The sequence below is a fragment of the Ovis canadensis genome, chromosome 15, assembly GCF_042477335.2.
Source record: "Ovis canadensis isolate MfBH-ARS-UI-01 breed Bighorn chromosome 15, ARS-UI_OviCan_v2, whole genome shotgun sequence".
NCBI classification, from domain to species: Eukaryota; Metazoa; Chordata; class Mammalia; order Artiodactyla; family Bovidae; genus Ovis; species Ovis canadensis.
Genome location: NC_091259.1, coordinates 38,663,881 through 38,688,089, shown reverse-complemented (window position 1 = coordinate 38,688,089; position 24,209 = coordinate 38,663,881). Strand labels below are relative to the sequence as shown.

The following is a 24,209-nucleotide window of genomic DNA, read 5'->3' as shown; positions in this document are numbered from 1 at the left end:
TCCTCACTGATAAAAACGTGGATTGTAAGAATGAAATGAGGTGATGTAGTTACAGCTGGCTCCATGGGCCTGGGTATGGGAAGGAAGCTCCATGGATGTGACTGGCCTTTATCTTCCTCTTCCCAAGACCACCCCATCTGTCCTCCCCTGTGTTGGAAGCTACATCATGACCAGTGTGGTCAAAAGTCATAGGGTCAGCTGCGTGGGTGCTTGGGGCTGGTCAGTTACAGAGCCGGGGGCTTTTGAAGTGTGGGTAAGCTTATTTTCTTATCAACCACTCAAGTGAGAACAGAAAAAAAAAAAAATGTATATAATGTCAGCTTAAGAACGAAGGAAAAGTTAAAACAGGGATTCAAAGGAGGGATTCAGAAAAGTTTAGAAGTCTAGAAACAGCTTTGGAGAAGGCAACAGCAACCCACTCCAGTATTTCTTGCCTGGGAAAATCCCCTGGACAGAGGAGACTAGTGGGCCATAGGGTCACAAAGAGTCAGACACGACTGAGCGACGAAACAGCAACAATAGAAACAGCTCGATTCCAGTCTTCTGGGCGGCGTGGAAACAGCACTGGACAGGGGATCGGGAGCTTTCTCTGATCCTTCATGCTGTCATTAAGACTCTGAATTTACCTCTGTCTGCCCAGATGGCAGGAAAGGGAAGGATGAGTGGCCTTGCCAGGTCTCTACCAGCCAGGGAGGTCTGCGTCTGGACCCGAGAACGCTCTCCTTTGTCAGTCTGGCCAGTGTGAATGGGAAATTCACTTCCCTTTCTCAGCTCCCACCGTGTGCCCCTCGGGGATTTCACACAACACCGAGGGTGTTCTCTGGGAGCTGGGGCTTTCTAGGTCACCCTTGTTTATAGTTCCTTTAAAACCCAGAGACAAACTACCCCTTAATTCATGCACTGCCTGGAAGGGTAATCCGCCTTTCAAAAATCCAAAGGAAGCCATTAAACCAGGTTGGTAACCACTGTGACTCACCATGAGCTTTCCTTCATAAAAAATGAGTCAGAACAACTTTCCAGGAAGTTTGGTTACTTTAATTAGCTACCTCTTTTTTTCTTGCCCTTAAAAACATGCAGTAATTTGACAATCACCCAAGTATGGATACTACCAGCTACCAAGCTGAGCCCCTAAAAGTGAAGGATCTGGGGGTACAGGTGTTCCAGACAACATGGACTAAAGGGTCTCCTTGGAGTGTAGGACCCATACAGAATTCTTCCCTGAGTGGTGGAAGAAAGGAGCAAAATCAATATCTAGGGTTGACCCTCGAGGCCTGAGTGAAGGGGTGACGGCACTCTAGCTACCTGCAGCCCCAAAACACTTAGCAGAAAGGTTAGTTCTGTACATTGCATCTTTTTTCTTTTTTTCGCCCAGGCTCGTGGCATGTGGGATCTTAGTTCCCCCACCAAAGATTGAACCCATGCTTCTTGCAGAGTCCCAACCACTGACTACCAGGGAAGACCCCAGAATCACAAAACCTTAGTGATGCCATTCAAGCAAATGATGGCCACAGCTGTCATAACTGTGCTAATGGCTTTAAACATCCCAGCTCTCAACCTACTCTCTAAGGATGGACATTAATTGTCCCCTTTAAAAGGGATGAACTGGGACTTCCCTGATGGTCCAGTGGCTAAAACTCCATGTTCCCAACGCAGGGGGCCTGGGTTCAATCCCTAACAAGGGAACTAGATCCCACATGCTGCAACTAATCAATAATCAACTAATCAACTACGTGCAGCCAAATCAATAGACAAAAATAAATTTAAAAAAAGAGAAAAAGATGAAATTAAATTAACTTATCAGATCACACAGCCAGTAAGCAGCAAAGCTGTTTTCTTTACCCTACATCTGTTTGATTCTAAATCCATACTCTTCAAAGGTCATCTGTTTCTGCCTCTTGGGGAAGCAAAGTGGTCTAAGGTCATATTTTGAACTGACAGTCTCTGGGATGACAGTTGTATTTGAAAGATCCAGTTTATGTTCAGATTCTTGGACCTACAACCTAGTCTGTGTGACCTCCTACACTCCCAGACAGGAGGCCAGAACTGTAGAGATGGCCTGTTAAAAAATAAACCTTCCTGACCCCACTCAGTCGTGTCTGACTCTTTGGGACACTATGGGCTGTAGCCTGCCAGGCTCTTCTGTCCACGGAATTATCCTGGCAAGAATATTGGAGTGTGTTGCCATTCCCTTCTCAGGGGATCTTCCTGACCAGGAATCAATTGAACTGTAGCTCCTGCATTGGCAGGTGGATTCTTTACTTCCCTGGTGGCTCAGCAGTAAAGAATTTACCTTCCATGCAGGAGACTTGGGTTTGATCTCTGGGTTGGGAAGATCCCCTGGAAAAGGAAATGGCAACCCACTCCAGTATCCTTGCCTGGGAAATCCCGTGGACAGAGAAGCCTGGCGGGCTACAGTCCATGGGATCGCAAAGAGTCGGACACGACTGAGCAACTAAACAACCAATCCCTACTCAGGATCTGAACTCCCTCCATCTCCTGGCTCACTTTTCAGGGTTTTATTATAGGTCCTTCTCACTCCCGACATAGGCAACTTGACTTGGTCCCATAACTAATAACAGAGCACCAGAGCTAGCCTGCTAAGTGCACTCTTCCACCCATATGGACACTCTCTTAACTGTGTCCTCACATACCTGGGACAATATACTTGGCCTGGATGAACAGAGTTGGCTCCAGCCAGCCTGCTACAGGGGAAGGGTGACCCAGCTTCCCTGAAACAAGGCTTCTGGACGCTCCTTTTTCTAGGGAAGAGTTCAGAACAGAGACAGGCCTGATACTCTTCAGGAGAACTGATTTGAAAGCCTTGCTTGAGTTCTGGAGATAAAAGGTAATTTTCTTCACAACTGGGAAGAACAGATGCCCCACTCCATAGACCCTATAGTAACACATTCTCAGCTAATAAATCAATTGGCAAATGTTTGCAATTGGCCCACCCTCTCCTAACTTAACTGTCCCCAGACACAAAGCAAAATATAAAACCTGAGCCACCACCTGTGCAGACACAGTATCGATACTAAACTGGGGGGGGGGGCAGGAAAGTTTATGGTAAATATATCCTACAGATGCCTCCACAAGACCCCTAGTTTTCTTGTCACTGATCCGGAGCCTTTTAGCTTTAAGAATGGAACTAGACTGGGACTTCCCTGGTGGTCTAGTAGTTAGGAATCTGCCTTCTAATGCAGGGGATGTGGGTTCCATCTCTGGTCTGGGAACTAAGATCCCATATGCCACAAGGCAACTAAGCCAGCCCGCCTACCCTACAGAACCCATGGGATCCTATGTACCACAACTAAGATCCAGTGAAGCCAAATAAATAAATACTAAAGAAAAAAAAAAAAAAGAATGGAATGAGATTGCACCTGAAGACTTAGGAAAAGATTTTAGCTCTGGGGGACATCGATTCTCTTCCACTTCTCATTTTTACACCTCTAATGATCTAGATGAAAGACTAATTGAGGTCTTGTTGGGATGCTATTAAAGTTATTTGGTGGTGTTACAATTTATACTCATCTTTCTTTAAGTTCTTTTTAATTATATGGAGCTTTCAAAGTAAGGATGACAGAGTTAAAAGCAGGGAGCTATGAAACTTTCTTCTCAATTCTTTTCTGTTCTCTTTCTCTCATTCACAAAGCAAAATCATCTCCAGGCACTAAGCCTTCCTTTCTGGGTCTATTTACCACCCACATGCATGTAATTTGGAAGACGAACACTTGTACATGGGCCTCTTTGGTTAGATCCTTGAGTAGGATTATTGAGAAATCTGGGGTTAAAAGGCCTCAGTTCCCATTTACCAAAGACAGGTTCTGCTTCCGTCAGCCAGTAGCAGCTGGGAACACAGCCTGCTGTTTCTAGGGGTCTTGGAATGGCAAATGAAGAAGTGAATCTCAGAACTTTCCTGGGGGTCCAGTGGTTTGATAGCAAGCTTCCACAGCAGAGAGTGCGGGTTCGATCCCTGGTACGGGGACTAATAATCCCATATGCTGCATGGTGCAGCCACAAAAAAAGGGGGGCAGGGGAGAAGGAGAAGTGAATCTCTTCCCTAACTTGTTTGTTTCTAAGGATCTAAGGCCCTTTCCTAGCCTAGTTCCAGAGACTTCGTTCTACTGTAGACCAGTGTCTACTGTTCAAAGGCTCCAGGATCATACCCACATCTCTAGGGAACGTCTTCACTTCCTGACTCAGCCTTTGGGTCTGATTGGCTGAAAGACCAAGCCAGAAAGGATACATGAAACGAATAAGAGATTCATTATTCCATGAATTGCAGTATCCCCCGCCCTTGCTTTTCTGTTTCTGTCCCCAGAAGAGAAGACCCTTACCTGTCTCCACCTGGCTGAGAGCACTTTGAGCATCTGTAGAATCTGCTACGTCCCCACTCATCTTTATATCTGCAGGGAAAACACAACTGACTTTAATAACAGGTCACAATTTTTCTCGCTCTGACATATGCGGCTGTAACTAAACAGTGAAGATGAATGTGTAATTACAACAATCATCAGACTTTCAAATTCCTGATTCCTGAACATACAACTATTAGAATATTCATAAGCTTGGGGGCACATATACTCTTCTCTCAGGCTAGCCTCCTTTCCCCCCTTTTCCGGGCCACTATAGGGTCTCTCCCACTTTGTATCATTCATTGCCACTACTTTCCATCGCCAGGCTCAGCTGGTAAAAATTTAAACAAGGGGAAGGGTACAACAGAGGGTGGGTGGAGCATGGGGGAGAATGCCTCCCATTCTTCATCCTCATTTCATTTGGGATCTGGAGAATGTAAGCAATTTTTAAAGTAGCATAAGAAATCCATCTCCCATCCTGCCCCCCACCCCCACCAAAATAACTCTAACCTGGGAGGTAAGAGTACACTTGAACCAAGGCCTGCCCTTCTCCTCTTTCTCTCCCAGTCCTGCCTCTGTTCTCTGTCTGATTCTCAGAGGTCAGCCCACTGTCTAGGGATCAAACCCTAGTATCTGTGTGGCCCTCTGTGGGGATCCTTACCTTCTCTCCTACTCCTTCAACATTTTCAGTTCTTAGTAAGAGAGGGGTGGTGAGTGGGTCAGTGCCCTGCAGCAAGAAGACCTACACAAGGCCCCCTGTCTCAGTCCCCAAGTGCTGCTGGTCTGGCCTGTCTGCCCTGCTTCATTTCAATAAACTACACATTTATCCACAACAGACAGCTGCCACTACCTAAGAAGCCCCTAAGTCTCCTCCAGGGTGTGCAGAGAGAAGGAAAGATGTAACTTTGAACTAACTCTTTTTCTCTAGACTCCTCTCTTTATTAAACCACTCAAATACTGAAGCCCTTAAAGACAGAGGAATATTTTATTCAAATTGGGTTGACTCCCCACACACTCACCCACCCACCTTACCCCCACCCTCTTCTCTGGGGCAGCATTTTAACTCTTTCAAATCTGATAAAGTCTGGGTGAGCCAATTTGCATATCCAGCTCCCCAGCCAATGTCGGGTAAGCAGGCCATCTTCATTTGCATCAGGTAATCAGGCAGTTGGCAGTCTGTATGCCTGAGGTCTGGAGAGGATCAGGATGAGGGAGAAGGGTGGACCTCCCCCCGGGGGAAAAGTGGGAAGAAACTCATTTATTTATTTAGTTTATGGCACTGACGTGTGTGGCTCTGGCAGAGATTTAAATTGTGGTCCCAGGGGTAGCAGTGACTGCAATGCAGAAGGGGTGACTGTCACAAAAGGCAAGACAGAGATGGGGAGTCCCAAGGCTCTCCAGACCTTGGAACACTCCAGCAGCAGGGGAGGGGGTAAGCAACCTTAGGAGCTGCTGTAGTCTGAGGAGTATTTTTGAGATCAGCCTAAGTGACCACTCCCAGATAAATACGTGGAGCTCCGTATAGCCTGCCTCAGACATCCACGCTGTCCTGTGTGGTGGTTACAGACGTCTAGGGGAAACCCTGCAACCACACCCGCCACCCCTCTCAGCGCATGACACTTGAGAAAGCATTTCGTGAGCCTAACCAAAGTCCTTCCTGCTGCAGTTTGAAACTTTCCGTACAGTCTGTCATGCATCAGCATAACAGGGTGGGCCACCTGGACATACCTGCAAAGGACTTCTGCTAGTCCTCACTTTCTGCTCCAGTGGGAAAACAGGCTTTGCTTTGTCCCACCAATGAAGTCCCACCCTTGAGCTGGGCATTGCCTACCACAGACAGGCTCGGTCACACTCCTCCATAGGGATTCTCAACAGTGCTGAGAAAAAGCCAGAGAGTGATGGGGGGGGGGCGGGGGGGTGTTGTGAGTTCTCACCCTCATTGGGCTTTTAAACCTGCTTTAGCAGTCCTGGGAATTCAGAGCACAGATTTTGACAGCAGACAGACAGACCTGGATTTAATCCCAGTGTCATCCTAACTAGCAGGGGGAACCCTGGCCACACATGTGAACCTGTTTTCTCAGCTAAAAAAGAAAAGAATGATACTTCCCAGAATTATTGTGATGAGCAAGTAAGATATTGAATGGAAACAGCCTGGCACAGCACTTGGCACAAAGAAAGCATATGATAAATGAATGAACTAACCAGATGCTTAGGCTTCGATGGGGGTCCCCTTCTCCCATTACAATAAACAGCTTTGGTTTTCTGTCTCAGCACTATCGTAATTTGTCCTTTACCTGGGAAGGCATCTGCATTCTCCAAATTCTGACTTCATTAGAAAAATGCTCATGGGGACAGGAAGAGCTAAGTAGTAGTAAGGCTGGGATGATAACCAAGTATTCTGAATCAACTTATTTCAAACTTCTGACGTTTGAGAAGGGTAACTTTTTAGCTCAAGCGTAATTTTATGCCTATAACGCAGACTCTCCTCCAAAACCCATTCCTTGCACCATCTTTAAATCTATCCAAAAGCCATCTCTCTGAACTTTTAAATTAGCATAAAAGGTAGTCCTAATCATATCGAAAAAAAACTTTTGAAGGAGTCAAAGGCTCCACACTCTACCAGGACATCTCCTTGTTCAACGTACCCATCATGGGAGCAACACTGTGATACTTGGGGATCAGACAGAGCTGTGGGTCTGCATGGAGGGGCAGGCTGAGATGATCTGTAAAAGCTCTTCAGTGCCATAGGATGCTAAGATCCTGAGAACCTGTTCCTGTCAGGTAGGAGGTTGAGGCTGATGGGCGGAACGAGCTCTTGGGTCTCAGCCTAAAAATGGGCCAACACCGAAACTCCCCGAGAGGCCGTAACCCTTTGCCTGTCGGACAACACTTGCCGGAGGTGAGTGGGGGAGGTGTGGGGTGGGGCCAGGCTTCTCTGCTGTTCTTATCTCAGTTGGCACTGAGTAGGCTTCTTCCATCACTCCCTTCCCTGGGGAGGCTCAGCTGCTCTGTGTAAGAACCCAGATACCAGACAGCCCCTCATCTGCCTCACTGGCGCCATCATTCTCTGAAGCTGGGGCAAGGTGTTGGCTGCCGGCCTTGCCCTCCTGATGCCTTGGCATGACCCAGGAGCAGCCCCTCCTGACACACTGGTGAACCAGGATGTGTTTGTGAACCTGTAGGAGCAGAGTCCAAGGGGCAGCACTTCCGCAGGCTGCAGGCTGAGTGCCCGCAATGTCCTGGACCTCCCAGACTCAGGCAACACTGGGAAAGCAAAAGGCCCACTCCCCGCTCTCCTATGGTCCATCTTCAACTCTTTGGAAGGGACTGGAGCTCCTCCTGACTTCTCCTTCCCACACCCACTGCTGGAGGCACTTCTCCCAGAGGCAGTTCAAGGAGCCCACTCATCCTACTTCTAAGCTAACCATGTTTCCAACTCTTCTGTGGAGGAGACAACTTTTGCCTTTACTTCAAGAGAAATGCACATCCTCTCATGAGACCTTCCAACCCTGGGGTCCCGAGCCATAACTGGTATCAGTCTGTGAGACTTGAATCTTCTTTCCCAACCCTGATGGGGAACAGCTCACAGTGAGGAAAGGGGCAGAACAAGAGGTGCCCTGGGACTAACTGAGTGTCCCCCTTAGGCTCAATTCCACTGTCTCCTCTGTCTCTTCTGCCTGAGATTTTTGATTTTTTTTTTTTCCTGGCTACGCTGGTCTTTGTTGCTGCACATCAAATTTCTCTAGTTTCGGAAAGTGGGTACTGCTCTCTAGTTGCCGGGTGTGCAGGCTTCTCGTTGTGGTGGCTTCTCTTGTTGAGGAGCACAGGTTCTAAGGTGAGTGGGCTTCAGTGGTTGGGTGCACGAGTTTAGTTGCCCTGAGGCATGTGGGATCTTCGTGGATCAGGTATCAAATCCCTGTCCCCTGCACTGGCAGGCAGGTTCTTAACTGCACCCCCAGGGAAGCCCTCTGTCTGACTCTTGTCTACCCCTCCACCTGTTTGGGGCCTGGGAGGGAGGAGCCCCTCTTTGGCTGGGGTGCCCCTGTGTCTGGTGACCTCATGCATGCTCGGGTGTTTGTGCTGAAGGAGAGGCACTCTACAAAATACAAAGTGCTGAGGCCCCAGGCAGACCTGGATCATGGCTGGCACCCAGGTTATCAGAGAGAAAAGATGGGCTGGCACAGGGGCTGACATGCTCGCGGAGCTGCTGAGTGGGGGACTTCAGGGTAGCCCACACCCTACTTTGTGTACTCCCACCCCTCCTCCACACCCCACCCCAAACTTTTGTAGCAAATCAGTGGAGGAGGAATCCACAAGGGCTCAGACTGGGAATTCAAAGGGCAAGTGCTGTTTATAAAGTATCCACAGGACACAGGATCACTAGGAGGCGAAAAATAGGGTTCAAAAGAGACCAGATTTCAGGATTTTCCTGGTGGTCTAGTGGTTAAGAATCTGTCTTGCCAGCCTGGATGGGAGGGGAGGAATGGATATACGTATGTATGGCTGAACCTCTGCTGTCCACCTGAAACTATCAAACATTTTTAATTGTCTATACTCCTCTCTCTCTGTCTCTCTCTCTCTATATATAAAAGAATCCACCTTGCAATGCAGGGGGCACGGGTTCGACCCCTGGTCAGGGAACTAAGATCCCACATGCCGTGGAGCAATTAAGCCTGCACATCACAACTAGAGAGTTCACGCTCTGCAATGAAAAACCCTGAGTGCCACGACTAATACCCGACTCAGCCAAATAAATATATAAATAATTTTTAAAATGAGAGAGAGAGAGACCAAATTTCCGCAAAGAGGATCCTGAACCGAGAGACCCTAGAGAGGGGCCCACAAGGAGACACTCCATAGACGGACCCTCCCTCAGAGACCCCACAGCAAGGCCCTCAATGAAAGACCCTAAAAAGATGACCTTGGAGTAAGAAGCCCACTGAGAAGACCCAGCAAAGGGAACCCTCAAATGGAGACCCAGTCAGAGAGGCTTCACAGAAAGTCCCAAACTGAGCGGTCCCTTTGAGGTGCTGTCGAAGGGGAACCGGACACCACAGAGGGGCCAAGAAACCTCACAGAGAGGCTGCACAGCCCCAAGGGGAGACAGGCTGAAGAAGTGGGCTGGGGAGAGGCAGCAAGCAGTTGTAGAGAGATGACTCAGGTTGCCCACACCGGGTAGACGCAGACCCCACCTGAGGAGGCAGCGCCCCTCAGGTTTAGCTTAATCACCCCCTCGGTGTCTGCCTGCAGGGGACAGGGCTGGGGGAGGTGCTGGGCTTCTGATAAGCATCAGCCTGGAGCTTTCTCCCAGGCCAGGCAAGGAGGGCTCGGCCTTCTCACCTCAGCCTCACCCTCTAGAGCTCTTGGCAAGATCCTCTTCACCCTCAGGAGGCCTCCCTGCTGGGTTGCAGGGTCCCCCCTCCTCCCACTTCCCCCAGAGAAGGAGCCTCCAGAAGACAACGAGGTGGAAAACCCCCAGGAAGTCTCTGATCTTCCTGAGGTCTTGCTCCCCATGTGTGCCGAGCCCTTCTTGGTGGGAAGTGGAGGAACGAGAGCCCAGGATCAGCTCCTGGCCACGTCCAGCTCTGTACAGGATCTGGAAATGGACTTTCCCCAGACATTGGATGATACCCAGTTGGATGGCTCCTTCCGCCTCACTGAGCCCTTCCTGGCACATCCTAGCACCCAGGGATCCACTCAGAGTTAACACCTCACTGTCAGCTGGCTTTCTCTTAGCCTCATCAGGACTATGTCTGGGGAAAATGGGGTCCCGGGGTCTCCCCCGTGCATCCACTGCTGCTTGATTTCAGGACTGGCTGCTCCAGGAAGGGCCAACAAAACTCTCCAGCCTGCCCTGCTCCTTGGGTTGGGTCTTGAGAATTGCTTCCTCCAGAAAGAAGAGCAGGTAACAAAATTCCACCAACAGCCCTGAAGTCCTTAATAAAGACCATGCATTGGGTGCTGCCCCCTTTGAGAGGCAAGTCGCTGTTTTGAAATGGCTAAACCAGGCTCAGCTGTCTTCACCTGGAGTCCTTCTCTGCTCAGGCCCTCAGACCTCCAGAAGGCCGACTCCAACGCCAAGTCCAGCCTCTGGTATTACGAGCCCCTGTCCTCCCCTGGATGGGGAAGGAGGGATCAGCGGGGTGAATGGAGAGGCCCCTGGTTCACTCCATGCTCACAGACCTTTCATGCAGGGAAAACTGACTCCCAGAAGAGTATTTCTATGGCCTAGGTTCCCACCCCTGGGGAGAGGAGAGCTTGGAATCTAAATCTATGGGACATGGAACAAAGAACAAAGGAATTGGGTACCCCTGGGTCTCCACCGCCACACACCCACTGCTGATGGATCTCTCATGTCCCCTCTCAGACAGAGAGATGGAAGGACTTCCCACAGGCCCCTGAGCAGGCTACTCCTCCGGTGAGGTCCCACAGAGCTCCAGCCCAGCCCCTGCACATGGACTCCCCAACCCCACTGTGCACCAGCCTGTAACACCATCTAGACCCACAGAGCTGGGGAGCAGGCACACTTTCATCCATGGGGTCTGCCCCACCTCCTCTCCCAACATACCTGAGGACAGGTAGACTCCCCTCTGATATTCACCAGAGGTACTTCCCTAAGCCCTAATATACGTGCGGCGTAGCATCTGCCCCGGTTGTGCCTCTGTAAATGCCCAGTTCTGTCCGCTTCTCCTAGGCACCCCTAGTCGGCACAAATGTCCATTTGGTCTCCACTTCATATAAATGCCGGGGACACCAAACACCAACATGTGGATACAAGTACTTCCCTCACTTCTGCACTCCCAGGTCCACACCCGTGGTTAAGCCAGTGAGCCACCCTTCTGCAGTACGTGAACAGGGCAACTTCCCCGAGCCTAGGACAGCCCAGCATGCCCAGGTCCCACATAGCTGTGGCTCTCGGGGTGCTGCGAGCCCTCAGAAACCCTGCCACCCCCACGCTGCAGCCTCCACCTGCATTCTTCCCCCAAGTCCCCCAGACCTTCCCGGCGCCCGCCCGCCCCGGGTGACTCGCTGTCCACACCGCCCTCACCTGGCCGCAGGGGAGCAACACCCCCGAGAGCGGCGCCCCTGTCCTTCGCCCCTTCCCGCACGCAGGGACACCTGTCAGAGCTCGCGCCCTCAGCCCCTCACCTGGGTGCATGGGTTCCAGATTCACCATCCTGCCCCAGGCGGGGCCAAAGCCAGCGCCCCCCCAGGCCCCTAGCGTCTGCCCCAGCCGGGCCCCGGGGGAAGCCAGGGTCTCCTGCCTCCCGCCCCCGGCCGCCACCGCCGCGGGAGCCGCCGCCGGAGCCGTCGCCGCCGCCGTCGCGCGCTCCGCTGCTCGCTCGCGGCCGCCCGGGCAGCACTCGGCGCGGCGGGATTGCCACACTCCCCAGGTGAGCACGCCGCGCGGCGGGCGGGGGCCGCGGGCCACGCCCCCTGGCAGGGCCCCCGCGCCTGGCCCCGGGCCCAGGCAAAGCAGCGATTTGCATTCGGGGAGCCGGGGGCCGGCGGAGGGGGCAGTCCGTGCTGCCGGGGCGGGTCCCGACCCCGCGGAACACCTGTCCGCCCCAGACCGGCCGGCGGCCTCTCCCCACCGCGCCCGGCCCGCGGCGACCCAGGCTCCCGGTCCGGCTCGCCCTACTGAAGAACCCCAGCTTTCCTCTGGATAGATGCCCCAGCTCTTCGAGGAGTTCTGGAGTGTCTGGAGAAGCCACGAGAGTGTGCTGGAAAGAATCTAGAGTTGGAATTCTACCTCTCAGCCGCTTGCCGGCTGTGTAACAGGAGAGGAGGCTCATCACCTCCCTGAACTCAGTTTACTCATCCATAAAATGGGACAGGTGCTAATCTTAACTGCATCTAATGATAGGAACTTAGCAGGTGGCCAAGCTCACCTAAGTCCCCATGCATCCTCATCTCCTCCTGGGACCTGGATGGGGCCCAGCTAACTATCTCGTTTTCTAGGTGAAGATTCTGTCTCTTGCCTGCTCTATCAGGTTCCAGGTTGCTGTGAGGCTCTTTGAGGGAATGATGTGAAAGTTATTTATTGAGTGACAGGGGCTGTGGGAGCAGCCACCTCCCTTGTGTACAGAGCTGGGAAGTGACTTGTCCAAAGGCAACACAATACCCTAGTGATGGAAGGAGCCTGGCTGGGGGTAGGATCTTGGCCAGGGGTAGGTCTCTGGCCTCCCACTCCATGCTCTCTCCAGCACCCATCATAGACTCATCCTCTGAGCTCCCCTACTCTTCTGCTCCACTCTTCAGGTCCCAGTAAGAGGTGCCAAGTCAAGAGACGACCTGCCTGTAAGCCTAGGAAGCTGGGTGCCCCCAGCAGAAGCAGCCCTTGCCTTACTTTCCAGGCAGGTCTCCCTATCAAGCTGCTTACAGAACAGATCTTGGACTTTTCTGCCTCTATGCATTGTTTGCAGTATTTTTTCCAGTTAGTATATCCACCCACCATCCACTCCCATAATCCCTGTCATAACATCCAGCATTTACTGAGCTTTCAGTGTCTGTCAGGCAGTGTGCTAACCAGCACTTTAAAGTCACTTGATCTTGTTTAGTCCTCATAACAACTACACATTGGACTGTTATATTTCGATTTTACAGATGGGGAAAATGAGGTTTAGAGGGTTTAGCTTGCCCAAAGTTACCCAGCCAGTAAGTAACAGGGCTCCTATTTGAAAGCTCTACACTCTATCCCCTCTGTACATAATTCAGATGCCACCTCCTTTCTGAAGTTAGAAGTTACCTGATCTGTTATTAAATTACCATAACATTTCAATGTTCCTAATAGCTCTTGTGGCCAGCTCTGTGGGACTTTTCTTATTCTTCCTCCTGGTTGTTAACTGATTGTCTTCCCCACTGCACCAAATACCATGTAGGATACATGTCAGGTGTCAGAAAGGGCTCAGTGGATGCCACAGTGGCCCTGCAGGGATAGGAAGTGTTTAATAAGCACTTCTTCGGGTCCATACAACCACTCACCCCCTTGCACCTTCAGCTCCTCTCTCCACCCTTGTCAAGAAGGCAGGAGACTTTCTTCCTGTTTCTTCTGGCAGAGGAAAGAGACCAGTAGGTTTTTGGAGGCCTAGTGAACCCAGGGATGTCCCCTCCCCCATCTGCCTCAGGACACTGCCAGGCTGTCCCTTCCCTTCTCTTTCCTCTCCTTTTCCTTCCCTCCTCCACTTCGGGTTTGGCCCCAAACCTGAGGCCATTGCTTATCTATAACTGCACTTCACCTACCGTCATCCTAGAAAAATGCCTGCACATAGTTTATATACCCCTGTGTGCTTGCAATTTCCATATCTCTATTTGCATACCATTTGCATAGCCATGTGCACTAGGGGTCTGATTCTCTGACCACCATTATCTGGAGCCTGTGTCTCTTTTCTATGTGCAAAGTTACATTTCTTTCTGGGGCTTTACTTTTCCAGAAGCCAGAGGAGCATGTACCTAATGACTTCTAAGAGACTTCCAGCTCTAGCAGCCTAGGATTCTCGGGTCCTGGGGTTGGGAGGGGTGGAACTCCTGGGGATGGGGCCACAGTGGAAGAGATGGGGCCGTGTGGGGCCTTATAGGTTCATAATTGGAAGGACAGCTGTGGGTTCCAGACCATGGGAGGGGAGATTGTGTGCGGGAAGGGACATTGGATGGAGGATGGGAGGGTGGGGGAGAGGTGGCAGATAGGACTTCACCTTCATTCATTTAATAAATATTGACTGAGCACTTCCTATATGTCAAGGAAGTTCTCCATGCTGGGCATATGCCTTCTTACTTCATCAGCACACCTTTAGGAGAAGCATACAATTTTTAGGTTCCTTTTATAGATGAGGAAACTGAAGTTCAGGGGGATTAATATAGCTAGTAGATGGGAGAGTTGAAATTTAGACTGGGTCTGCCTGACTCCAAAGCTGGTGCTTTTAATCCTGCTGTCCAACGTCTGAGCCTGTCTCCTCATCTCTTCTTTTCCTTTCTATGATCATATCACTCGAAGTAGAAGGAACCTAGAAACAATCAGATGAGGGACCTTGAGGGACCTCCCCGAGGTCCCTTGCCCAGGCTTTTCAGGTGGCTCAGTGGTAAAGAATCCACCTGCCAATGCAGGAGACACAGGAGACTCAAATTCAATCCCTGGGTTGGGAAGATCCCTTGGAGAAGGAAATGGCTACCCTCTATTCTCTTGCCTGGGAAATCCCATGGACAGAGAAGCCTGGCAGGCTACATTCTATAGGGTCGCAAAGAGGTGGACTTAGCTGTGCGACTGGGCACAGACGCACACAGGACTCGCCCAAGGCCACACGGCAAGGATAGGAGGAACAGAGACCCTCTATTCTCTCTGTCCCTTCGTCATGTGTTCTTCCAGGGCCTTCGACAGTTGGGTAGGGCGAGGGGCAGTGTTGGACGATTGTTGTTCCTTCCCTTTCTGACTTGCTTGATGATCGTTTCCACTAGATGAACTAGAACAGGCGTGCAAAAGACCCCTTTGTCTCTCCCTCCTTCGTGGTGACTGTGAGTGCTTCTATGGAACACTCAAGAGTCTCCGTGAAATCAGCTCTCCGAGTTCTGGGCAGATGGCAGGTGGTAGGCCCCAACCCCTGCGGCCTAATACTCACTCCAATCCTCTGTTTAGTGTGGCAGAGAAAAAGCTGTGGGGAGAGGAGAGAGATAGGGAATCGCCTAGAGGTTGGAAAGGAACAGAGGAAAGAAAAGGGAAAAGAAGCAAGGACAGGAAATTTCAGTGCCTTTGGACATCAAAAGCACCACATGCAAATCACATGTAAATTTTATGCAAATAACCACTTCCTCCTCTACCCCCACCCTCTCAACAGCTGGAGGGCTTTTTCAGAAAGCAGCCAAATCTTTGCTCCAAGATCCTGTTGTCCCCAAATTGTTGAGGGATCAACTTGGATCCCTCCTGGGGTCCTTCTGGTCCTCCTGGAGTGACATCTGATCCCTTCGGCTGCACCTCTAGAAGTCACTAGCCCCCCAGCCCCATTTCTACTTGAGCAAGCTGTCAAATTCTTTTGCTTCAAGGACAGAAGGCTCTGGGAGTTAAGTCTACCCTTCCAGACACATTTCTGGAAACAAGCTTTCCCCCTGGAGAAGGTGCTCGGGGAGGGAGGTGGGGCCACAGCCCTGTGCCCCACCTCAGCAAAGTGGACTCCTCGGCTGCAGGCCCTCCGGCTCATTCTCACTTCCTGTCATGTCAGCCGGATTGAGTTGTCAGGCCTGGGAGAAGGGTGGAGAAGCCAGGCAGCCTGGAAGGCCACCAAGTAACAAGCCTCATCTCGTTCTTTCTGTCTGCCAGATGGGCTGTAGGGCCCCGAGTGTAGGGGTGTGGGGCGCGGGGTCAGCCCCCTGCCTTGGGGTGACCGCAGGGAATGAGGTTCGGCTCAGGTTTCCCACAAGAGCAGACGGAAGGAAGACAGAGGCCAGGAAGAAGGCCTGGGCCTCTTTTAAAATCAGACCTAGCGTCCATCTGATGGCACCATTGCCAGGAGGCATATTGGCAGAATGGGACTGGAGGGGGTTAGTGTCAGGGTGACAGAGTAGAGGTGCTCCGGGAACCAGAGTAAAGCAGCTTTCCTGGGAAGTGGACAGGAGAGGCCATGGTGGTCAAGACATAGCTGTTCCCTGCCCCTGATATCTGCAGTGCTGAACCCCAAGCCCAGTGCTGAGCCCCACCCCCTCACCCCCACCCCCGTCTAGGGGGAGTACACACAAACTTGTTGCCCGCTTTGCTCTTGAAGTTCTCAAATAATAGATCATACTATATGTATTTACAACTCTGATTTCCGATGAATTTTTTTGACCTTGGGGCCAGCACTGGTCCAAGGTCTGGCCACTCTAATCACATCTTCTGCAGAGCCATGCCTCAGCGAGCCCTTGCCTGACTCTCAGCCTCTCAGACCACGTAAGCCTCCCCATCCCGCTGCAGACTCAGGGCAAGCTAAGCCCAAGGCGCCCTCTTGTGGTGACGGGAGTGTGATCCTGACTCGAGCCCTCACCCCACCAGCTCTTCCAAGATTCTGGAGAGGTCTCCCCAGTGTCTCCTGTGGTGCCCATCCATGTCTGCGGGAACCACAGGCAAGGGTCCCGGGTCCACGCCTGTTGGAGATACTGAGTGTTAGTTTCCGGCCGCTGTAGGGCCTTCTAGTCCATGCTTCCCATCAAAGGCCAGACTTGACCGTGGAAAGCCCAGTTGGAATCATGCCGTCACTGCCTTGGGGTGTCAGTCCTTTTGCTGGACAGCTCTGCTGGCTAAACTGTCCCACCTCCCACACTGCCCTCTGGAGCTTCTGAGCTCCATGCCACCCACGCACACAGGAGGTCAGAGCCGTTAGTCTACGCATCCATCTAGAGCTGAGAATTGAGTGCCCCCTGGAGCTATGCATTAGGCTAGGGGCTGGGAATGGAATAGAGACAAGGCAGTGTCCCTGACCTCAGGAAATTCATGGCCTGATGATGCTTGCAGACCATCCTGGGGCATGTCCCTCATCCTGGGACCTGTGTCTCAGGGAAATAGAGGGGACTATAGGGCCCACAGTTCTTCCCAGGTGGTGCTAGTGGTAAAGAACCACCCCCAGCCAAGGCAGGAGATGTAAGAGACATGGGTTAGATCCCTGGGTCAGGAAGATCCCCTGAAGGTGGGCATGGCAATCCACTCCAGTGTTTTGGCCTGGAGAATCCCATGGACAGAGGAGCCTGGCAGGCTATGGTTCATAGGGTTGCAAAGAGTTGGATGTGACTGAAGCGACTCAGCACACACATGGGGCCCACAGAGGGGCACACCTTACTTGAATCTGAGGGTAGGCATCAAGAAAGTCTTCTCTGAGGCATGGACATCTAAGCAGAAACCCCCAGCAAAGAGAAAGGAGGAGGAATGGAGTGTAAGCCGTCCAAGCAAAAGGAACAGCATATGCCAGGAGGATGTGTGGCACCCCGGAGGAGCCCACAGTACAAGCCAGCTGGATCACAGAGTACAAGAGGTGGAAAACCACAAGCAAGGGAAGGTGATGATGTCTGCACAGGGAGAACCTTGAATCGGGCCTAACTTGGGTGGAAATAATCCACTGGTTTCAGGAGCAGGTGACTTCTGCTGATTGCAACACAGCCTAGGCTTGAATGCCACAGCACGGGGTGGGAGCGGAGGAGGAGACTGGCAAGAAGGTTGACTGCGAGGGCACAAGGAGAAATAGGGCAGAGGTGGAGCGGGACTGGGCTTGGGGTGGTTTTGATTTCTCTTTTAAATGGGAAAGAGTTAAAAACCTTCTCAGGGCAGATGGGCAGGAGGTGGGAAAGAGGGAGATGCAAGGGAAAGGGGAATTCTCCAGAGAGGAAGGGGGAGCCTGGGATTCAGAGCCATGGAGTAGGGGGGAGGACAGGCGGGAATCCTGAAAGGCCGGGGTAGAGGCAGCGGGTGGAGAGGCTTCTGCTCCTGGAGTGCAGGAGAAGAGGGGGCTGTGAGTGCAGGGTCCCTTCACCCCACCCCCTACCCCTGGGAGTCCACACATTCTCCCAGCAGGAGACACAAGGCAGGAGCCAGGACCCAGACGGTGAGACCACCATCTCTAGGCATGCAGACGCCACCCCAGAAAAGCTCTGGGCCCTAAGATAGCTGGTGATCTGCCGTCTCTCCCTAGCTTCACTGGAAGCCCCCTGAGGTCTGGACTTCCTCCCAAGGATCAAATAGGCCTGTGCCATCCATGTTCCTTTGGCCCTCTTCCCATCCACTATCCATTTTTTCTGGGTCCCCACCTGGGATAGCTATTGTCGTCAGGATCTCTACAGGAAAACAATCAGCCTGACTCAGAGGTCCTTTGATGAAGGAGTGCTTATTTACAGAGGTGCCCGTGGCCTATGGTCTTTCCAGTAGTCATTTATGGTTGTGAGAGTTGGAACATAAAGAAGGCTGAGTGCCAAAGAATTGCTGCTTTCAAACTGTGGTGCTGGAGAAGACTCTTGAGTGTCCCTTGGACAGCAAGGAGATCAAACCAGTCAGTCCTAAAGAAATTCAATCCTGAGTATTCATTGGAAGGACTGATGCTGAAGCTGAAGCTCCAAAACTTTGGCCACCAGATGTGAACAGCTGACTCATTGAAAAAAAAACCTAATGCTGGGAGAGATTGAGGGCAGAAGAAGAGGGTGACAGAGGATGAGATGGTTGGATGGCATCATTGATTCAGTGGACATGAACTTGGTCAAACCCTGGGGGATAGTGAGGGACAGGGAGGCCTGGCGTACTGCAGTCTATGGGATTACAGAGTTGGATGCAATTTGGCGACTGAACAACGGTGGAGTTAAGGGACACTGAGAAGCTAGGGCTGAAGAGGACCAAGGAGGAATGGTGGTCTAGGAGCCCACGGAGGTCTGGAGCCTTGGAGGGAGAAAGCCAGGGGCCAGAGCTATGGTACCGAGGGAGCCAGGGGCAGGGAATCCAGGTCTTAAATCTCTCATCCTGCCCTCTGACCTCTGCTGCTTCTCCTGGCTGAGCCACAGGTGAGGGAACCCAGGTCAGGCTGATCCAGAGGCTGGAGTCCTGGGACACAAAGCAGGGCAGAGGGAGGTGGAGAATGCAGGGGCCCAGGAACAAACAGGGAACCAGCGCGGCCAGGCTCCTGTCTATGGTTGCTTGTTCATACAGGAAAGTAAACTTGTAGAATACGCTGATGCTTCTCATAGTCGAAATACCAACACTTGGTGATAATATAAAGTGATAGCAGATGTGGTGGTGAATTTTCTGTGTCAGCTTGGCTAGGCTACCTTGCTAGTTGTTTGGTCTAATATTAGAGTAGGTGTTGCTGTGAAGGTATTTTGTAGAAATGATTAATGTCTAGTGTACAGTCAGTTGCCTTTCAGTAAAGGAGATGATCCTTGATAATGTGGGTGGGCCTCATCCAATCAGTTGAAAGCCTTTAAGAGCAACGACAGGTTTCCTGGAGAAGGAATTCTGCCTCAAGACTCAACATGGAAATTGAGTGAGTTTCCAGCTGCTGACCTGCCCTACAGATTTCAAACTCAAGGCTGCCACATCAACTTTTGCCTAATCTGCCAGCTGCCAGGACTTGACTGGCCAGATCCCCAGTCTCATGAGCTAAAACCAATTAGTGTGTGTGTGTTTACCCTTGAACAAGATGGGTTTGAAGAGCCTGAGTACAGTTGTCTGGGGATTTTTTCAATGGTAAATACTGTAGGACCACACGATCCACAGTTGAATGTTAGGATGCAGAGCTGCGGAAACTAAGGAACCATGGGTATGGAGGGCCAACTATAAATCATACTCAGATTTTTAAAAAATATTTATTTATCTATTTATTTGACTGCATCGGGTATTAGTTTCAGCATGCAGGGTCTTTGGTGGTGGCATGCAGGCTTAGATGCCCTGTGGCATGTGGGATCTTACTCCCCGACCAAGGATTGAACCTGTGTTCCCTGCATAGCAAGGTGGATTTGGAACTACTGGACCACCAGTGAAGTCCCCCATACTTAGATTTTTGATTCTGTAAAGGGTCGCTCTCCTAGCCCTTGCCTTATTCAAGGCTTAACTGGATATTTGTTGTTGTTCAGGCGCTCAGTCATGTCCGACTCTTTGCAACCCCATGGACTGCAGCACGCCAGGCTTCCCTGTCCATCACCATCTCCAGGAGTTTGCTCAAACTTGTGTCCATTGAGTTAGTGATGCCAACCAATCATCTCATCCTCTGTCATCCGCTTTTCCTCCCACCTTCAGTCTTTCCCAGCAACAGGGTCTTTTCCAATGAGTCAGTTCTTCACATCAGGTAGCCAAAGTACTGGAGCTTCAGCTTCAGCATCAGTCCTTCCAATGAATATTCAGGACTGATTTCCTTTAGGATTGACTGATTTGATTTTCTTGCTGTCCAAGGCACTCTCAAGAGTCTTCTCCAAAACCACAGTTCAAAGGCATCAGTTCTTCGGTGCTCAGCCTTTTTTAATGTCCAACTCTCACATCCATACATGACTACTGGAAAAACCATAGCTTTGACTATATGGACCTTTGTTGGCAAAGTGATGTCTCTGCTTTTGAATAGGCTGTCTAGCTGTGTCATAGCGTTTCTTCCAAGGAATAAATGTCTTTTAATTTCATGGGTGCAGTCACCATCTACAGTGATTTTGGAGCCCAAGAAAATAAAGTCTGTCCCTGTTTCCATTATTTCCCCATATATTTGCCATGAAGTGATGGGACCAGATGCCATGATCTTAGTTTTTTGAATGTTGAATTTTAAGCCAACTTTTTCATTCTCCTTCTTCACCTTCATCAAGAGGCTCTTTAGTTCCTCTTTACTTTTTGCCATTAGGATGGTGTCATCTGCATATCTGAGGTTATTGATATTTCTCCCAGTAATCTTGATTCCAGCTTGTGCTTCATCCAGCCCAGGATTTCGCATGATGTACTCTGAATATAAGTTAAATAAGAGAGGTGACAATATACAGCCTTGACGTACTCCTTTCCCTATTTGGAACCAGTCCATTGTTCTGTATCCATAAGTGTTGCTTCTTGACCCACATACAGGTTTCTCAGGAGGCAGGTCAGATGGTCTGGTATTCCCATCTCTTTAAGAATTTTCCACAGTTTGTTGTGATCCACACAGTCAAAGGCTTTAGTGTAGTCAATGAAACAGAAATAGATGTTTTTCTGGAATTCTCTTGCTTTTTCTATGATCCAATGGATGTTGGCAATTCGATCTCTGGTTCCTCTGCCTTTTCTCAATACAGCTTGTACATCTGAAAGTTCTCAGTTCACACACTGTTGAAGCCTGCTGCTGCTGCTGCTGCTGCTGCTAAGTCGCTTCAGTCGTGTCCGACTCTGTGCGACCCCATAGACGGCAGCCCACCAGGCTCCGCCATCCCTGGGATTCTCCAGGCAAGAACACTGGAGTGGGTTGCCATTTCCTTCTCCAATGCATGAAAGTGAAAAGTGAAAGTGAAGTCGCTCAGTCGTACCAGACTCTTAGCAACCCCATGGACTGCAGTCTACCAGGCTCCTCCATCCATGGGATTTTCCAGGTGAGAGTACTGGAGTGGGTTGCCATTGCCTTCTCCACTGTTGAAGCCTAGCTTGAAGGATTTTAAGCATTACCTTGCTAGCATGTGAAATGAGTTCAGTTGTGTGTGTGTGTGTATCAACTGTATATATATATGTATATATCAACTGTATGTGTGTTGATATATATACACATATATCACACATATATATCAACTGTATCACACATATATATATCAACTGTATATATATATGTGTGTGTGTGTATGTTTATATATTTACCTATATATGTATATATGTCTGCATGTATACACACATATAATCTGTTCTGATTCTCTGAAGATCCCTGACTGATACAGCCCCAATGTGGGGAAACGGGGCCTTTCACACACTGCTAGTGGTAATGCAGAATAAGCTGGAATAGCGCCATCTGGAGGTGATTGTATAGTATCTACCGAATACTGGCCATAGGAACCAGTCACAGGAAGCAATTCAATCGCCCAGCTTCTGTGGTGGCTCAGAGGAAAAAGAATCTCCTTGCAATGCAGGAGACCCGAGTTCGATCCTTAGGTCAAGAAAGTCCCCTGGAGAAGGGTATAGCAACCCATTCCAGTATCCTTGCCTGGAAATTCCATGGACAGGAGAGCCTGGCGGGCTACAGTCCACGGGGTCTCAGAAGAGTGCGACAACTTAGCAACTCAGTAACAAGAATTCCGGGAGATGGTGATGGACAGGGAGGCCTGGTGTGCTGCGATTCATGGGGTCGCAAAGAGTCGGACACGACTGAGCGACTGAACTGAACTGTCTGAACAAGTCAAAGGGCCAGCAGTTTACAGTAGGATGCCCAGCAGCCACTACATGGTGAATGCCAGCGTTTGGGAAGATGCCCTAGAGAGGGCATCTGTTAGTGAGCAGATGGAATTGGGGTCTTGAAGGTGGTGAAGTCATCCAGAGATGGGGCTGGGCATTGTCAGCCTCAAGCTTTGCGTCTGGGGAGCAGTCCCAACCCCAGTTTTGGCCAGATTCCTCTGTGGCTCCACCCACCCTATCCAGGTGCCTTGAAGACCCTGGGCAGAGGAAAAGGCTTGGGGAAGAACACCTCCCTTGCTTGTCCTCCAGCAGGACTGAAGCTGGTCCTTGAAAACAGGTACAGAAAGAGGCATGTCCACTTGAAAAGGATATCTCCCCACCCCTCAACCCCTAACTTGACCATGGCCAAGCACACCTGGCTCCCTGCACAACTCTCTGACCAGCACAGTTCAGGCGGCAGCAGCAGACTGTTCTGGGGGTGCTGGGGAGCAGAATAATGGGGCCACCCGGCTAGCCCCTTTCCCTCTGCAATGTCTGTGGGGAAGGCACCTCCCTCTAAGGAACTGTGACCCCTGGAACTTGCCCACCCCTGCAAACACTCGTCTCTTCCCCGTGCTCACATGGTCCCCTCTACCTTGACAAATCCTGACCAGCCTGTGGTCTCAACCTCTTCCCATCCCATCCCATCCCAGGAAACCTTCCCTAATCAACTCAGCCATGCACATCCCTCCTCCTTGGAAGTCCTTAGTATCTGGCCCAGCACTTCATATTACAGCCTCTTTATACTAGGAGATACTCTGGAAGTGAAGAGGCCTTTGAGTTCCTTGGCTGGGACTTGCTTGTTGGTCTGGTGTCTATGACTTCATGCTCCCAATGCAAGGGACCCTGGTTTGATCCCTCATCAGGGAACTAGATCCCACGTGCTACAACTAAGAATTCACATGCTGCAACTAAAAAAAAACAAACAAAAACTTGCATACCACAACTAAGACCCAGCACTGCCAAAATATGTAATACATTTTTTTTTAAAGTGGATGACTTTTAAAAAGATGCCTGGCTTAGTTGTCTTGGGTTTATAAATGAGGAAACAGCTGCTCTTCTCATGAATAGTAACAATATTAATGGCAGCTAGCACAGTGAGCATGCTTTCTGTGAAGGGCACTTAACACATATAAATCCGCTGGAGTCTCACAGTTAAGCCCATTTTGTAGCTGAGAGAGCTGAGGTGCAGAGAGGTAAAGTAACAAATCAAGACTGCAAAGCAAAGAAGAATCATGGCCAGCAGTAGGCCCATGAAAAGATGTTCAATCTCGCTAATTGTTTGAGAACTGCAAATCAAAACTACCATGAGGTATCACCTCACTCCAGTTAGAATCAGTTCAGTTCAGTTGCTCAGTCATGTCTGACTCTTTGCGATCCCATGGACTGCAGCACGCCAAGCCTTCCTGTCCATTGCCAACTCCTGGAGTTCACTCAAACTCATGTCCATTGAGTCGGTGATGCCATCCAGCCATCTCTTCCTATGTCGTCCCCTTCTCCTCCCGCCTTCAATCTTTCCCAGCATCAGGGTCTTTTCCAATGAGTCAGTTCTTCGCGTCAGGTGGCCAAAGTATGGGAGTTTCTGCTTCAGCATCAGTCCTTCCAATGAATATTCAGGACTGATTTCCTTTAGGATAGACTGGTTGGATCTCCTTACAGTCCAAGGGACTCTCAAGAGTCTCTTCTCCAACACCACAGTTCAAAAGCATCAATTCTTTGGTGCTCAGCTTTATAGTCCAACTCTCACATCCATACATGACTACTGGAAAAAACCCATAGATTTGACTAGATGGACCTTTGTTGGCAAAATAATGTCTCTGGTTTTTAATATGCTGTCTAGGTTGGTCATAACTTATCTTCCAAGGAGCAAGCATCTTTTAATTTCATGGCTGCAATCACCATCTGCAGTGATTTTAGAGCTCAAAAAAATAAAGTTTGTCATTGTTTCTACTGTTTCCCCATCTATTTCCCATGAAGTGATGGGACCAGATGCCATGATCTTAGTT

General features: G+C 50.3%; 1 protein-coding gene across 1 annotated transcript in view; it reads right to left on the bottom strand.

Moving 5' to 3' along the window:
- The window catches only part of POU2F3 (POU class 2 homeobox 3), an 88,529-nt gene extending 76,771 nt beyond the window's left edge, over nt 1–11,758 (bottom strand). Inside the window, exons 1-2 of the mRNA XM_069554615.1 lie at nt 11,502–11,758; nt 4,335–4,403 (exon numbers count right to left, since the gene is read on the bottom strand). Of these exons, the coding sequence (XP_069410716.1) occupies nt 4,335–4,403; nt 11,502–11,529 (97 nt within the window). The 5' untranslated portion in view covers nt 11,530–11,758. The remainder of the gene's footprint in view (nt 1–4,334; nt 4,404–11,501) is intronic.
- Nucleotides 11,759–24,209: the final 12,451 nt, after the last annotated feature.